This window comes from Dothidotthia symphoricarpi (genome assembly GCF_010015815.1).
Source record: "Dothidotthia symphoricarpi CBS 119687 unplaced genomic scaffold P153scaffold_13, whole genome shotgun sequence".
In the NCBI taxonomy this organism is placed as follows: Eukaryota; Fungi; Ascomycota; class Dothideomycetes; order Pleosporales; family Dothidotthiaceae; genus Dothidotthia; species Dothidotthia symphoricarpi.
In genome coordinates, this window is record NW_022985020.1 from 316,546 (window position 1) to 332,279 (window position 15,734).

At 55.1% G+C, this 15,734-nt stretch overlaps 6 protein-coding genes across 6 annotated transcripts; 3 read left to right on the plus strand and 3 right to left on the minus strand.

The window, feature by feature from the left end:
• Position 1: 1 nt before the first annotated feature.
• P153DRAFT_386922 (DUF500-domain-containing protein) lies at positions 2–2,336 on the minus strand (the record flags this gene model as incomplete). Its single annotated transcript, XM_033670586.1, has 5 exons — positions 2–1,554; positions 1,610–1,738; positions 1,790–2,020; positions 2,066–2,172; positions 2,254–2,336. The coding sequence occupies 5 exons, from the start codon at positions 2,334–2,336 to the stop codon at positions 2–4; spliced, it is 2,103 nt and encodes a 700-aa protein (XP_033522334.1).
• Positions 2,337–2,669: 333 nt separating this feature from the next.
• On the plus strand, positions 2,670–6,123 carry P153DRAFT_342945 (uncharacterized protein; the record flags this gene model as incomplete). Its single annotated transcript, XM_033665988.1, has 3 exons — positions 2,670–5,087; positions 5,145–5,646; positions 5,705–6,123. Exons 1-3 carry the CDS (start codon positions 2,838–2,840, stop codon positions 6,121–6,123), a joined length of 3,171 nt encoding a protein of 1,056 aa, XP_033522335.1. The 5' UTR covers positions 2,670–2,837.
• Positions 6,124–6,165: 42 nt separating this feature from the next.
• P153DRAFT_342948 (enoyl-CoA hydratase/isomeras-like protein) lies at positions 6,166–7,755 on the plus strand. Its single transcript, XM_033665989.1, has 3 exons — positions 6,166–6,952; positions 7,021–7,488; positions 7,543–7,755. The coding sequence occupies exons 1-3, from the start codon at positions 6,657–6,659 to the stop codon at positions 7,697–7,699; spliced, it is 921 nt and encodes a 306-aa protein (XP_033522336.1). The 5' UTR covers positions 6,166–6,656; the 3' UTR covers positions 7,700–7,755.
• A 215-nt stretch (positions 7,756–7,970) lies between these two features.
• On the minus strand, positions 7,971–9,149 carry P153DRAFT_44428 (60S ribosomal protein L18ae). The gene is made up of 5 exons (XM_033673204.1): positions 9,067–9,149; positions 9,012–9,015; positions 8,483–8,667; positions 8,226–8,402; positions 7,971–8,173 (listed from the first exon to the last, which is right to left on the minus strand). The coding sequence occupies exons 2-5, from the start codon at positions 9,013–9,015 to the stop codon at positions 8,015–8,017; spliced, it is 525 nt and encodes a 174-aa protein (XP_033522337.1). The 5' UTR covers positions 9,067–9,149; the 3' UTR covers positions 7,971–8,014.
• Positions 9,150–9,389: 240 nt separating this feature from the next.
• P153DRAFT_386926 (uncharacterized protein) lies at positions 9,390–11,103 on the plus strand (the record flags this gene model as incomplete). Its single annotated transcript, XM_033670587.1, has 6 exons — positions 9,390–9,976; positions 10,029–10,104; positions 10,161–10,310; positions 10,359–10,420; positions 10,473–10,887; positions 11,020–11,103. The coding sequence occupies 6 exons, from the start codon at positions 9,390–9,392 to the stop codon at positions 11,101–11,103; spliced, it is 1,374 nt and encodes a 457-aa protein (XP_033522338.1).
• Positions 11,104–13,328: 2,225 nt separating this feature from the next.
• Positions 13,329–14,184, minus strand: P153DRAFT_294408 (uncharacterized protein; the record flags this gene model as incomplete). The annotated part of the gene is made up of 2 exons (XM_033663956.1): positions 13,329–13,947; positions 14,006–14,184. The coding sequence occupies 2 exons, from the start codon at positions 14,182–14,184 to the stop codon at positions 13,329–13,331; spliced, it is 798 nt and encodes a 265-aa protein (XP_033522339.1).
• Between the last annotated feature and the right edge of the window lie 1,550 nt (positions 14,185–15,734).

Below are 15,734 nucleotides of genomic sequence, written 5' to 3' on the forward strand. Positions count from 1 at the left end.
CTTACTCGAACCCTCCTGGAATATGCTGCATTGGCGTAATCGGGGGCGAATGGAAGGTTTCGAACTTCTCTTCACTCGCTTGTTCAGGCGCGGCCTCGTTTGTATACTTGGGCTGGAGCTTGTTGCTCACGCGCTGAAGACTGTCTTCCACAGAGGACAAGGAGGACGTGGAGTTGCTATGCTTGAGCGATGGTGTCGACACAGGGCTGCGCTTCTCAGTCGTCGACGAGACACCGACTGAGGCATCTCCGTTCGACGCCTGCGAGATGACCGAAGCCCGGTTGCGGAACGGGTTCCTCACTGGTAGCACAGGGGCAACAGGCTTCGCAACTTGGATAACGCGTGCGCGGGTGATGGCTTGCGGCGCTGCAGCTTGGTGGACTTCCTGGATAACTACCTCCTCCTCTTCGTCGTCGTCTTCGCTGTCGTCTTCGTCTTCATCTTCATCATCGTCCTCATCATTCTCGTCATCATCGACAACCTTCACATCATCCAAAGTCTTCGAATTTCTCGGAGAGCTGGTTGTGCTCGAGATCTTCTCTTCCACGACACCGTCTTTCATTTCCTCAGGCTGGGGCATTGCGCTTTGAGCTGCCGCTTCAGGAATGTCTGCCAGAGGAGGTGAAGGCGTTCGTATTGTCATACTCTGTCGTGGAGGCAATGCAGGCGGCGTCGTTTTGACTGGCGAGGACGGCTCGAGGTCGCTATCTGTCTGAGTGCACATGTCGACCATGGTACTCGTTGACGACCGACCCCCGAGAACACTGCTTATTGTACTGATACGCCAACTCGACCGTCTGCTGGGAGCCAGGCTCGACCTGTTGTCCATGCTTTTCCGGAAGTTTGAATATACCGGACTAGTAGGACTAGGCTTGAACTCGAACTGCTCGCTCGAGGGACGTTTGTGCGTGCCAGCCTCGACAATGTCCAAGCCAGCGTTCTGCAGGGCGAGCACACCAAACGGATCTGGATCCTCAGGCTCTGGCACACCAAAGACTTTCTCTTCTGGAGCCGTGATCTCAAAATCTCCTGGTGACGCTTCATTGGGCATGAGTGATTCGTCGATATCGGTGTCTCCTTGAGCTGCCCTCAGGGTCTCCAGAAGTCTTCTTGTCTCGAAGGGAGCATGGTGTACGTTTCCGGTCAGGATTTCTTGGGCTCTGACAGGCTCTCCGTAGAATCGCGCGTTCTCATCTGTGCGTTCAATGACGACCGTGCCAGCAAGTTCGACTCCGGCATAGAAACCGCGCGACTTCATGTATGTGTAGACGGGCGATGGCAGTTTGTGGACCTCCATGTCGATGCTGCCGCCGATTCCCACAGGACCGGCCGTTGCACTGAGTTCTCCGCCGAGGGTGCATCGTACCGCCTTGAACCCCTCCAAGGCCTTCGCGCTGTTGATGACGATGACGCAGTCGTAGATGTCTATGCCGACGAGGAAGCCTAGGCCCAAGGTCTGCAATTGGATGCCGGATGGCGGCGACCAGGATCCGTCTTCTTTGCGGGCGACGAGAACACCTGACCCACCCGATCCAGATACCCACATGCCGGTGCCTGGAGACGTGAAGTTAGTAAAAGGCTGACAGGCATGAGGTGTGGGGAGAGCTACGCATGGTGGTGAAGATGCAGAGGCCGACTGCATTTTTGATAATCTCAGCGGGGATGGTCTTCAGCACTTTCTGCTTTGCCGTTGGCCCGTCGGCAGACAGGCGGTCTTCTTCTTGGTAGAAGCCCTCCTCTGGTGGTGGAGTCAGTGTTGGTCACGGCGCAGCGCCAGCGGTCGTCTTACTGCAGAAGGTCTTGAGAATCCTCGCAGCCTTGTCCGACTCGAGGTCCAGGGTGGTGGGCCAGAAGGCCTCGGAGCCGACCTTGTTGGTCCAGCGATTGACGGGGGCGCCCGCCTTGTCGACCCAGTTGTAGACCTTGTCGAAGCCCGCCTTGGACTGCGTCTTCGTCCTGGACCACATGGCGAAAGGCGGGGGCACAGGCACGGAGGAGGGAGGGAGGGCGCGTTGTGCAGCTTCAGCAGGTAGCCGGTCGGGGATTAGACATTAGGAACACCAACACTCGCGGGCATGCAGTGGCACAGAGTCAATGGGGAGGGGGTAGGACGCGACAGGGTCTTGTGGTCCGGTGGAGGGCGGGAGCACCGCTTTTAAGTTTCCTTGCCGGCTGCAGCAGATACGTCAGCCGCACAGTGGCAGACGTGGGCATGCTAGTCAGCAGGGAAGCCTAGTCTTGTCGAGGGCACACCTCAGCGACCGACTCTGAATGGCAGCCTTGACTCGAGCGCTGGTGCTCAACGACATGGTGTACTCGGCGTCATCCATAGACATGCCGCAGCGGACGGGTGATGAACAGCAGAGGTGGAGATGGGATGCACTATGATTCGCGGCGCGATATTGCTTTTTCAGGAACGCGCAGCCCGAGGCGACAAAAGGAATTCTTGCCAGGGCCGGAGCACGCACCAGCAGCCGCTGCACGTGTCGCGTAGTGCAATGGCCAGATCAGTGGACACCCATGTCGGTGGATATCCATGTCCGTAGAGTCCATGGCGAGGCGGCCAAACGTAGATCCGGCGCCGGTCACGTGCGGGCTGGTGAAGGGAGCTGGTCGCGCTAGGGGATCTGCGCGCGCGTCTTGCAGCTCGTCTCGTCGGCCGGCGAAGATTATCGTGTGCGACGGCGACCACGGCCGAACAAAGACCGCCTCGCCCAACCAGCTCCTGCAGGATCCTGGCTAGATTCGACCCAAGATTACCGTAATTAATACATTACCGTAATTGAGTCTTTGTTTTGGTGTAGGAGCTCCGTCGACCACGCACAACAGCAACAGCAATGTTCCGGGTACCGTCGTCGACACCACCCTCGACGCCCAACTCCCGCCGCCAGAGTCGCAGCAACGCGCCGCCCTCGACGACGCCCGCCGGCCAGCCGCGCGACGACTTGTTCTATTCCACGTCCACGCCCGCCGGAGCGCCCCCAGCCATGAACGACCTGTTCGACAACGCGCGCCCGACCTTCACCCAGCCCTCGGGCTACAACTTCAACACGTCGCTCTTCGACAGCTCGCCGCCGAAGCACGGCTACAACCTGGAGGGCGTCGGGGCAGGATCAATGGGCATGTCGACCACGGGCCGCCCTACCACAGCGCGCGGCCGCACCACCAGCTCGGGATACCGCGTGCCGAGCAGCCCACCGCGGCCGGGCGACGACGACGAGTACGGGTCGGAAGAGGGCGAAGACGACGACGACATGGACGAGTACGACGAGTACGACGACGACGAAGACGACGAGCAGCTGCGCCTCTCTGCCCAGCGACGCGCAAAGGCCCAGAATCGCTTCTCGCAGTCGGTCGTCTCCCACACCAGCGCGAGCGACCTGGAACAGGGGCCCATGCTGGTGCGGGCCGGCGCAAAGCAGACGCAGTTCGACCTGCTGCCCCTGGCCAAGGGCCTGACACCGAACGTCGACCGCGCGACGCTGCAAGAGCCCGACCACGTGATACTGGAGACAGAGCGCCTGGCGGGGGAGGTGCAGGCCTCGCTCGACTCGGACTCGCCAGAAACAAGGATAGGCGTGCTTTCAGACATCGCACAGAAGCTCGTCGCGTCGTGGCAGGCTGCGTCGCGCACATCGTCCAAGGCAGGCGCATCGTCGGCCGCTGCCCTCTCCAACGCCTCCCGTCTGGCCAGCCTTCTACTCACCCTCCACCACCCGCCGCCAATCGCACACAACCAGCGAAGCACCGCCCTGTCGATTGCCCCTGCACGCCCCGAAGCGCGCCATTTCACGCCAATCCCCAAAGTCCTCCTCAGCTGGCTCAACAACACGTACGCGGCCGTGTCCGAGGTGGAGCTGGTTCTGAAGGAATCGCGCGCATACTCGCGGCATCCCTCCTTCTGGGAGGCTGTCCAGGCGTCTGCCGTCCGGGGCAACTTCGACAAGACCCTGCAGCTGCTCCAGGGTGCCAAACTCGAGAACGCAGCAACAGCGCAAGAAGATGGATTGGGCGACGCTGGATACACGGGATCGCACCTACGGCATGCAAACGACGCGGTCCGCACCGCCATCGACCTCCTGCGCGAGTGCCCGGCGGTGGCTTCAGATGACTGGGACGTCAAGGGCCACGACTGGAGCATCTTTAGACAGCGCACCCACCAGGCCTATGCCAACCTCCAGGATTTTGCAGAAGGCGAGAGCGCCAGCCGACACGCCGTTACCCAACCCTTCCAAGCGTCACATTTCGGCATCTCGCAATCGCAGGCCAGCTTCCACTTGAGCGTCACGAGTCGGAAGGCAGAGAGTAAAGTGCCGTGGTCCATCTACGAAAACCTGCGCAATCTCTACCAGCTTCTGCTGGGCAACGAAGAGCAAATCCTTGCCATCTCGGCTGACTGGATCGAAGCTGTGCTAGGGCTTGCGATATGGTGGAACGGAGAAGAAGAGGATGTTCACCAGGGAAGCCTTGCCGCGAGTCGTCGATCCTTGATGCGTTCACAACGAGTTCGTCCCGTCGATGTCACTCCTGTCAAGGCATACTGCCAGCGCTTGTCGTCTGCTTTGGCTGCAGTGATTGAGAACAGCGACGAAGACTTCAGCGTCAATGCCACCGACCGCTTCGAAGTGGGAATTGCCTGCATCGTAGACGACAACATTGAGGGTGTCTTGCGAATACTCCAAGGCTGGTCGCTCACGGTAGCTTCAGCAGTCGCGGAACTTGCTAGTGCGGGAGAGTGGTTTGTGCGCGCAGACGACATCATGGGCCAGTTCAACCAGGACGACCTCATGGTGCTGAGTTACAACGGGCCACAACGATCGGGCGTGTCCAAGGATGACTTGCTCATCGCCTACGCAGACTTACTAGCGGCCAAGGGCGAGATCTCTGGTCAAGATGGCCAGCAGTCTCGAGAAGGCTGGGAGTTGGCGATCCAGATCCTAGGAAGACTCGACGACTCCGTGACAGCCAGTGAGCGCGTTGAACGGCTGCTTGTCGACCTCCCCCTCGAGTCAGCCACGCGAGTAGACAAAATCACACAACTATGCCACAACATGGGTCTATCGCAGCACGCCCTGACCATCGCTCTGGTACGTCTTCCATTCCAAGTCTTAAAGTATAAACACCCCCCAAACTAACACCCCCAGAAATACGCCGACCACCTCCGCGCCAACACACAAAACTACGGCGACACCCTCCTCTACTACGCGCGCGCCCACGCCGCGCCAAAAATCCAAGACGTCCTCCGCGTCCTCGTAGCACACTGCCTCATCAAATCAGTCGCCTACCCCCCGCCCGCCGACCTCGACCCCTCGCTCGCCTCACTCGTCACTTCGCCCAAGCAGACACTGACTAAGCTGGCAAGCCTCGACCCGGAGGCCGCGGCCCTCCTGTCCAATCATCTCAGCGGCTACGCCACACTGCGCAAATACTACGACCTGAGAGACGAAGAGGTCCTGCTGAAGCCTGGCGAGAAGCCCGCACACGGGCCCATGGCGCGGAAACGTGCAGCGGCGAACGCGCTTATGGTCATCATTGCGAGCGCGGCATCTAGCATACGCGGCGGTCTGTATGACCCGGAGGTCGAGACTGTGGTGCAAGTCGACGTACTACTACCCTTGCTAGGCGAAGCCCTCGTCTTCGTAAACCGTACGTACCTCCCCAGCACAACAAAACAAAACGACAACATACTAACCCCCCGCCCCAGAGCCAAAACGCACTCTCACCCTCCGCCACCTATACGACCTCCTCGCCGCAGTCGAAGACCTAGACACCTCATCCAGCTTGATCCGCGCCCAGTGCGAAGAAGTCCTCGCCACCGCCCTCGCTGCCGCATACGACCCCTCGTCCCCAGATACACACAACGCGCTGCACAAGTCCCTGTCTAATAGCACGGCCGCCTCGTCGTCGGACCAGTACTCCATGCTTGGCAGTATGGACTTTGGGCTGGGTCAGAGCTCCGCTGTGCTGGTGGGCGGTGGGCGCGTCGATGAGGGGCGGCGCGCGTGGGATTGGCGGAAGGGGTTTGTGCGTGGGGCGAAGGGGGCGGATGTGGTGAGGGTGTTGAGGTTGGGGATTGCGAGGGAGATTGGGAGGGCGTTTGTGGAGGGGGAGGTTTGTGCTTGATGGGGGTTCATGGAGGGGGGATGATGTGAAGATACCACGGTAGTGATGTGTGTGTGTAATTGTAGCGAAACAGACAAGATTACCAAGAACAAAAATGGATGATTTGCACGTTCTGATCCCGCTACTGCTCCTGCTACCGCTCCGCATGAATTTCTTTTTGCTTGCAGTCTTTCTTTTGCCCTGAAGTCACGCCATGGGTAGGCCATCCACTCATCATTCGTTCAAAACCGAACTGAGATTCGTCCATTCTGCAAAACTTGTGAGGAGTCGTGCTTTCTTCCATCCATTCAACCACTCAATCCTCCGCAGCCCTCCCATTGGACACACACACACCTCAACCCCAACTCCAACGACGTCGAACGCGTCCGCGTCCAGCCGAGGTCCCCTTCCCCGCATACCCCATCCCAACCCGCAGATCACACAACAAAACATTCATGCCTAAAACATACACACGCCCAGCCATCTACCAATAATCCTAAAGCAACACCCCCAAGTTAACAACCACAAGTCAACACCCCCCAACACCCCCAAAAATGGCCACACCCAACTACACCTCCCTCAACAGCACCTGGCAAACAATCCGCACCACGCCCCACCCCCCCGAACCCTCCATAATAATCCTCACCCTCCACCGCCCCACCCACCACAACGCCTTCACAGACACAATGCGCGCCGAGCTCGAAGAAGCATACACGCTATTCGACGCCGACGAGCGCGTGCGCTGCATCGTGGTGACGGGGTCGGGGCGCATGTTTTGCGCGGGTGCGGATCTGGATGTTGGGTTTAATCAGGGGGATGAGGAGGAGGGGGTGGGGGGGCATCGCGATGGGTGGGTCTTTTAATCCTGTTTCCATGTTTGGTATATGGGGATAGACATGGCTGACCGATCTACGATAGAGGCGGCCGCGCCGTCCTCGCAATCCACCACAGCCGCAAGCCGACCATCGCCGCCATCCAAGGCCCAGCCGTCGGCGTCGGGATAACGCTAACCCTCCCCATGGCGATACGGATCGCATACCGGGACGCGAAAATCGGGTTTGTATTTGCGCGGCGCGGGATCGTGATGGAGGCCGCGTCGTCGTTTTTCCTGCCGCGCTTGATTGGGTATTCGCGCGCGGTGCAGGCGGTTACGACGGGGCGGGTGGGTAGGGCGGGGGATAGGGTGTTTGATGGGCTGTTTGCGGAGCTGTGTGATACGCCCGAGGAGGTGCTGCCTAAGGCGTTGGAGGTGGCGGTGGAGGTTGTGCGGAATACGAGTTCGGTTAGTACGTATTTGATGAGGGAGATGATGTGGAGGGATGCGGGGAGTGCGGAGGGGCAGCATTTGCTGGATTCGAGGATTATTTATGGGTTGTTTGGGTCGCCGTAAGTTGACATTGTTGGGACGGTGCGTGTACGGGATGCTAATGTTGATTGTAGGGATAATAACGAGGGGGTCAAGTCGTTCATGGAAAAGAGGCCGGCCGAGTTTACGGGTACGATGGAGAACACAAAGGTAACTGGCTATCCGTGGTGGGTGCCAATTGACACGGGTGGAAGGGCAAAGGTGAACCCGGCAGGAGGGCCTAAACTTTGAATAAGCGGGTCAAAAATATACATAATTGTGGAGGCCAAAGATTGAATCATGACTTCATTGTCTTCTACCCTCAATATACAGTCGAGGTCGTCCAGCTCATGCTCTCTGGAGCGTTGTATTTCTCGATCGTGCAAAATTGACCCCATCCCCAAGACCCTGAGAGGCCTAAAGGGCATCACGCGACTCGACAGATCGGATGGTGGTATCAGGGAATTCATTCGTTCCTAATGTACTTCTTTTGTGAAGCATGCATAACCGAGGGAAGCCCATTCATTCCCAACCCATCCAGACCGCACTCCATAATGAGAAACACGCTTAGAAGAAAGTGGATGGTCGCTTGGCAGCAAAGATCTTCTTGCCGGCCTTCTTGTTGATGCGGTGGGGCAGAGGGAACTTGAGGCTCTTGACCAAAAGCTGCTTGATGTACGGGCGGCGGACGTCGTCGGTCTTCTCGAGCTCAACAACCTTAAGGATCTGCACGAACGTTAGTCGAGTGTTGTGGGTGTTTGCGGCGATGATAGCGTACCTGAACCGACCTGAAGCGGGATCGGTGACGGGCGGCCATATCCTGGTAGAGAGCGTCGACGGCGGCGCATCGGGACATCTCACGGTACTCCTTGTACATGTTGTGGGTACCGGAGCGCGAGTCGTAGCGGATCCAGATACCAAAGTTCTTCACCTTCTGGGGGCGCTTCTCGTTGATCTGGGACGAATCAGCATCGAGGTCTTTTTTAACGTTGGATGACGCAGAACACTTGTTCACGCGCCGTGTTTGCTACACACCTCGTTGACCGCGATGATCTCACCGTTGGCCTTCTTGATCTTGCGGAGCTTGCCAAGGAAGTACCAGAACCTCGACTTTGCGACAACCACGTTGTTCGCAAAAATGCGCATGCGGTAGATCTTGGGGGTAGGGTTGGCATCGGAGGGCAGATGGCGCCCAACGATCTGGTATTCCTGGAAGCGACCTGGTCAAGTCAGTATTGCGCCCATTGTGTAGTCATTGCATCGAGTCCAGCAGTTGTAGCGAGCGTCGTCAGCGGATCGTTGTCGAGGCATGTCGTTTCGCACGTGTCGACTTGCAGGGACGTTTAGAGTACGCCGTATTCATCTCCATCTTGTCATCGGACATCCCTCTCAATTCGACCTCTTCCACCCCATAACACACTGATGCGCACAGCCGTCGCCACTGAGAATTAAAGTAGACAATTGCGGTGGTGTAGATATCGAAACGGTTCCTGAGGGCTCGATCGAAATTTCCATGGGCTGCACTGCTGGACGGATCGCGAGAACGGGAGAGAGAGCGGCTTACCCATCTACACAGCGTTAGTAATTTGGACAGACAGCAATTCGCGGATATGACTGACCTTGATTGTGCTGCGAGGTTAGTCCCGTTGAGTTGTCGTGGTGTTGAAGGCCAGGCGATCTGAAGTTGTGTGTCGAATTCGCTTGTGTGGACGCTAGCCTGGAAGGAGCGACCCTGCTTGGCGTGCAGCTACGCCAGTCGGCAACCCAAAACACCGATGGTGAACTCGAAGAGTACCATCAACCATCAAGCTTCGCGGAACGTCTCTCCCTGTAATGCGCATTGTCTAGTCCTTGTCTGTGTAGTCGCGCTCACACTACCACACTCTGTGACGCTCAAAACAGACATCTGCCCTCGAAATTCTTCACTAAACACTAAGCAGCTATGCAGGCCGCTCTTGCACCCTTCCTCCAAGTCCATGCCACAGGTCTGGCCCAGCCAGTCGCCGAGTTTCTCAGTCCTTTTGCGCCAGTACAAAATCCTGGTCGACTTTACGAGTTCTACCGCGCGTCCAACGATGAGAGGGTTGAAGGTGACGTTCGAAATGCACTCAAATACAACAAAGGCACACGCATGTCGGCGAAGGAGAGCAATGCATGGGTCGACATCATCGTATGCTACTGGCGTGCCGTGAAGGAGATCATAAAAGCAGACGAGGCGGCCAACCAGGGCAAACTAGGAGACCGCCAGTATATCGCTGTGTATGATGCCTGGAAAGACCTGACAAGTAGTTTTATCAAGCACATCTCAGGCGGACTCCTGCCGCCATGGGCTATCTTTACACTGTATTTCACGGCAAACCACCTGAGGAAGATTGCTATCAAGGCAGATCAGTATCTGGCCAAAGCAAAGCCAGCGACATTCAATGCTGGCTTCTCAGACGATATCGTGAGCACAGCTGCACGGAATGAGAAGCTCGAGGAGGCGGCACGAGTGTTCAATAGGATATTTGCTCTTTGTCTTGGTGACAGGTGCGCCATCACTTCAACTCCGTTTCTCCTTGCCGTTTCTGACCCCCTTCAGAAACCCAGATTTGTCCGAGTCCCGCAAGTGGGGCGTCTATTGCATAGCCAATCTTCAATTCAAGACGTACTTCAAGGTAGAAGTCATCACTCAGCAGGCAAATGCGCGTTCGACTGCTGACCTGTCTCTTAGCTAAACGCTATCAGTCTCTCGAAGAACGTTGTCCGATCGATTGAAGCACAGCATGATCTGCCGCCCTTTCAACTATATCCGAAAGCGCATCGTGTTACGTACAGATATTACACTGGTGTTCTCGCCTTCTTGCAGGAAGATTACGCAAAGGTTGGTCAACGGCAGCCGTAGACTTGGAGCCGTTCTAACGTCAACTAGGCAGAGAAGAGCTTGCAAGAGGCTTGGGAATCATGCTGGGTGCGATCCGAGCAGAACAAGTCGTGAGTCTCCCATCATTCACTCAGGTTCCATACAGCCAGCTAATACCAGCAGGCTGATTCTCACATACCTCATACCCTGCCGTCTCATCACGCAGCACTCCGTCCCTACGGCTGCTCTCCTCGCCGAGTCACCACGTCTAGAACGCATATTCGGACCGCTCGTGTCCTGCATCAAGCGAGGCGACCTCACAGGCTTTGACAAGGCCCTCGCAGACGGTGAGCCCGAGTTTGTCAGGCGACGCATCTTTTTGACTCTCGAACGAAGTCGCGACATCGCTCTGCGGAATCTCCTCCGGAAAGTGTACTTGGCTGCGGGCTTTGATGACTTGAAGGAAGGACAAACGGACAAGGACAGAATCAGGAAGTCTAGAATCCCTGTCGTGCATTTTGCGGTTGCCCTTAGTATGGGTGGCCAGACAGTGGAGGACGACGAGGTCGAGTGTTTGCTGGCAAACCAGATCTACAAGGTACGTATCATCTCCCCTTATCACGTTGGTGTAGACAGTCATGTACCCTCCCACGCCATCCAGGCAGCCTTGCTATGCGATGGCTTATTACACTTAATCGTTGCGCGTTGTTTTTAGCTAACACTCTCACAGGGGCTCATGAAGGGATACATCTCAAGGGAACATGCAATCGTTGTCATGAACAAAAAGGGCGCATTCCCTGGCACAAGGGTCTGATGTCCGAACTTCTCCGGCCAACATCTATCGTAACCCCACTCCACGAGTCGCACTTCACGGCGCATCACTGGTCAGTGTAGATGTTCGGCTAGAGTACAATTACCAGGCCAACGCGACTTGAGCCTGCAAAAACAAAACGCGCATGCTGCATACGAAGGGAGACGCGCATTGGCTGGGCGACCCAACCGAAAGAAGTAGCGATATACCCGAAATCAGAGTCATACCTTGCATTCCACCCGTTTCCTTGCTTGTCTCGTATGATGCTGGCGTCGAGCCTAGTGTTCCTGCCCCGCGTCGCGTCCAGCCAGTCCAGACGCGGTATCGCCCTATCAGCTGATATCGCGTACGCATCCCCGCCCTACTCATCTACGTACCCCGCTCGCCACCAGCACTCCTTTTGCCCTCTCCTTCAAACTGTAATTCCCCTAGCTTGGTCCCCCTGCTGCCAAGCAGGGGGATACCAGTAGTTGCTGGAGGCCGTTCACATATTGTATGGTGAGTCAATCGAGGCCCAGCCTGGAACCCTGCAGTCTTCTCAGCTATCACATCTTTTCGATAACGGAATGCGTGTCCCAAGTGTGCCTGGTAGACCCGTGTCGTTTCGCGTGAGATATGCGATATCATGAGTTGATGGGCGTACATATGTCCTGTTTCTTATCTTCGCACGCACACAGATGTGTAGCCCAATCCGTCCCACCGCCGATTCCCTCGATGAGTATTCAAGAGAACGTATTCACAGCTTCACTGTTTCTGCTGTCTGCATCTTTTAATGCTTGGTTTGCTACTAACCTGTCCGTAGTGTTTAGATTAGCATACTCTAGTCTTGGCCGTGATTCAGAATATAATATTACAAGGACATGCGTTATAACATCAAGCTGAAGAGTCAGAAACAGTACTTCTCAAATCAGAGGTGGAGATTGGCGTCTGAGCCACTCGTCTCGATATCCCTGTTATTACTAGTGATTTGACATGCTGGGGTCTCTTCCGAGTCTCCCCTTCGCCATACTGTTTCTAGTGCTTCACGCGAGTGTACGTTCTAGACAGAGTATGAAATAGCGCGTGATGATACGGGCAGTAGAGATGCGAGCTGTGACTTTTGATGGGAGGCGATTTGTGGCATGGGGTAGCGAGTTATGCAGGAGTCCATCGGTTGGGAACTGTGGTTCATGGGGGTTGGATGGATTGGATGTCTACTTGTTCCCCTTCGTTATTGAGATGTGATATCTGCGATACGACTTCTGGTTGTGCTTTCCTGGGGTGCTGAGATTGGACGTAGCCAAGGATGGGATTGTGTGCTGGATAGATTCATGTAGAGTGACAACTGGAAGACTACTTGGAGATACGGAACTCAGGATAGCCTGAGCGATGCAGATGTGATGTTACAGATGTGAACAAGTACGCATCCCAAACAACCACTGTCAACTTGCATCATCGCAAAGTCACACGAAGTCACAAGCATGGTCGCAATGAAGAATGCGTAACGCTCTGCTCACAATTTGATTCATAACGGTGAACTATCATCAGACGCCCAGCACCCAAGTCCAAACGAGAAAAGCGCATCCAAGCCCTCATTCCTGCAATTTGAGACCGACCGACCTGGGAAACAAGCCCAATTTGATACATCCATCCATCCTACATGAACAACCAGCAAACCTATCCCAAAACTGTGAAGAGAAGAAGTGAATACAGCCCAGGGACTGCCACGCCATAGGCACGTGCAAGTGTTTGGCTGGTAAGAGAAACATAATAACGATGTGCGCCGCGGTACGCTCAAACAATCTTGTGGCGCAATAGCTTGGAGAAGAAGAGTACTTTGGAACCTGATACGGACGGAAGAGATACGACGGAGATAGAGAAAGAACAGTATAGTACAAAGGTAGGTTGAGGAAAAGCCGGGGTGATATCTCTGAACCCAAACGCCGGGAAGACTTAATAGGAAATGAGGAGTTCAAGCCTTGGACTGAAGCGGTGTAGCCGTGAGGCTGGATATATGTACAAGAAGTGTAATACGACATCGATATGTGCGTGTCGTGATAAGGTCATTAGGGCAAGATTGGTGTTGGTGATACTGATACTGATACTGATAACTGGTGTAGAAGACGGACCGATGTGAACGCGGGCAGAGGTCGGAATATGGATAACGAGTGGAGTGAAGCTGGACCAGAGTCACAGGTATAGAAGCAAGCGGGGACGAGAAGCTCTCCGATGAGACCCGCGATGGGAGCCTAGCGTGGCGACAAGTCGTCCATATGGTTGACCATGGCGACGAACAAGTCGAAAAACAGCTTTCCGCCATTCTCCATCTCATTCTGCATAGTGCCACTGCGCTTGAATGTGTGTCGAGCTCGGATGATGAGTGCAAGGTAGTGTGCTCGAAGCTTCGAGTCGCTGTCGGGTGTGTTGGCGTACGCGTAGCGAGCAGACGTCAGGATGGTGGAGCATTGAACACCAGATTGAAGACCTTGCTTCCTCAGAGCAAGCTTCTTCAGCTCCTGAAGCCCGTACTTCTCAGCCTGACAGTATATGATAGTATCCTTTAGGATTGGGCCGGCAGAAGAGTTGACCACAGCCTCGCTGGTGCCGTTTCCATTGCCGCCGTCTTCGAGACACCAACTACTGCGCTTCTTGTTGTATTCGAGACGAGGGTAGTAGTCGCCTTTGTAAAGGTATTCGAGAATTGAGGAGAAGACTTCGGGTTCCTCGTCGGGAAGATCGATTCGCTTGTTGGAGGATTGGAAGAACTGGCCGTTGCAGGCGGCTTGAAACCAAGGAGAGTGGGACAGAACATCTTCGTGTGCTGCGAAGAGGCGTTGCTCGCGGCCGACCGAGATAGTGATGATTGCGCTGATGAAAATCATCAGTGAATTCGTTCGAATTGACACGTAAGGGTTGATGAACTCACCTGCCCAACGACGGCGATGTCTGGTTCGACTTTGGTGATGAAGCTTGAGCTTGTTGCACGAGCCTCTCTACTTTCTTTGGTGCGTCCTTGAACGAGGATGGGGCTCTCTTGCTCGATTTCGACTTGCTTGCTCGGTGCTTCGAGAAGCTTTCCTGTCGTGTGCGGTTTGATGAGAACATGGTGAATGATAGTGGAGATCCTCCAACTTCGATAGTGAACAAATGCTGTGAATGAGCGATAGCAGATATTTATAGTCCTTCGAGCATAGGCAACAGGGATACGACGATGGCCACGCAACCAAAACAACCGATGGGGATCCTTAGGCAGACACGTCGAAGGGCAAAGAAAGGGCGATGATAGCAGGCAAAATGAGCGAACGCACGTCTGTATATATACCCGGTGCCTCCAGGAGGCCGCTATCTCCCAAGGACATGGGACTCAAAGTGAATGCAAGACGCGTCCAATCGCGTCGAAAAGTCGAACACGCCGACGCGATATCACATGTTGCTCTTAGCCGAATGCAGGCTCGAAGAGTCAGGGCGGAGTTTAGGGCTCAGCCCGACCTGGTTCGCGTCGCAGTTGTGCAAGGGTTGTGAAACGAGGCGCGGAATAACAAAGAACGACAGTGCTCATGGAAGGCATCATAGAAATATGGAAAATAACAGCGCGAGAAAGCATTCAATACTCGCGTTGTTTGGTCGCTGTTGAAATTGAAGTCATTAGATGCACAAGCCAGGATGATTCTAAAGAGATGACTGCCGTTCTCTTGCACAAACTTTGGTTCCACACGGGTGAAGCTTTGACCAACCCATGCAGCAAAGTTTCCGTGCAATAGCCATCGCCCGCACATCGCGTCAATCCGCGAATCAAGGAGACGTCGCCGTCCTGGAAAGCGACCCGTCCAGAAACTGGATGCCGTGCCCCTGAGAGGGGCAAATTCAAGCCGCGAAGGACCGATTGTCACAAACGGCGTCGCGGAGCCGGATCCCCGTCATGATGGCATTCGCAGATAGAAGGCATTGATGTCAGAATCGTGCCCAGAGTTAGTCATAATGCCGTATTGCAGCTGAGAATGATCTGTGCACCGAAAGTAAATTGTTGGTGTGGGTGGGTCGCCGCGCAGCTCGTTCAAGAAACAGGCAACCCCGCGTCGCGTCGCGTAGTCACGTTACCATTTTACCATTCATAATCATTGGCTTGGCATGGGTCAAATAAAGCCGGGCCAAATCCGCGAAGACGCGAGGGACGTGCTACAACAACCATATCTATGCATATGTTAGGAAGATTACTTGCAAGATCCTTTCCCAATCCGGGTCGTGCCTCACGTCATTGCTCCTTGGTATATCATAACTACCATTACCATCCTTTACCCACTCCAGGCCTCATTGTTCCACTTCGAAACAGTGTACACAAATATGACGCATGAAACACCCAGGCGTTGAAGTGCTCGAGGATGATGCCCCTACCGAATATGACGCATGGATTGGGTACACCACAAGAAACAGCAAGGAAAACCTTGGACCTGATTTCGAGAATATGTAGATTTTCGGTCTATTTGCTCACATGCAATTGGAGCAGTGCGTGACCTCCTAAGGGGGCAGAGAGCTTTTTCGTTCGTTATATGGAGACACCGGACTACAAAGCAATTCCTTAACGCCGATCATGCAGCATGCGAAACGTTGATATCCTCAAACACATGCTATTTCCTTACATCGTAAATAAACAACCT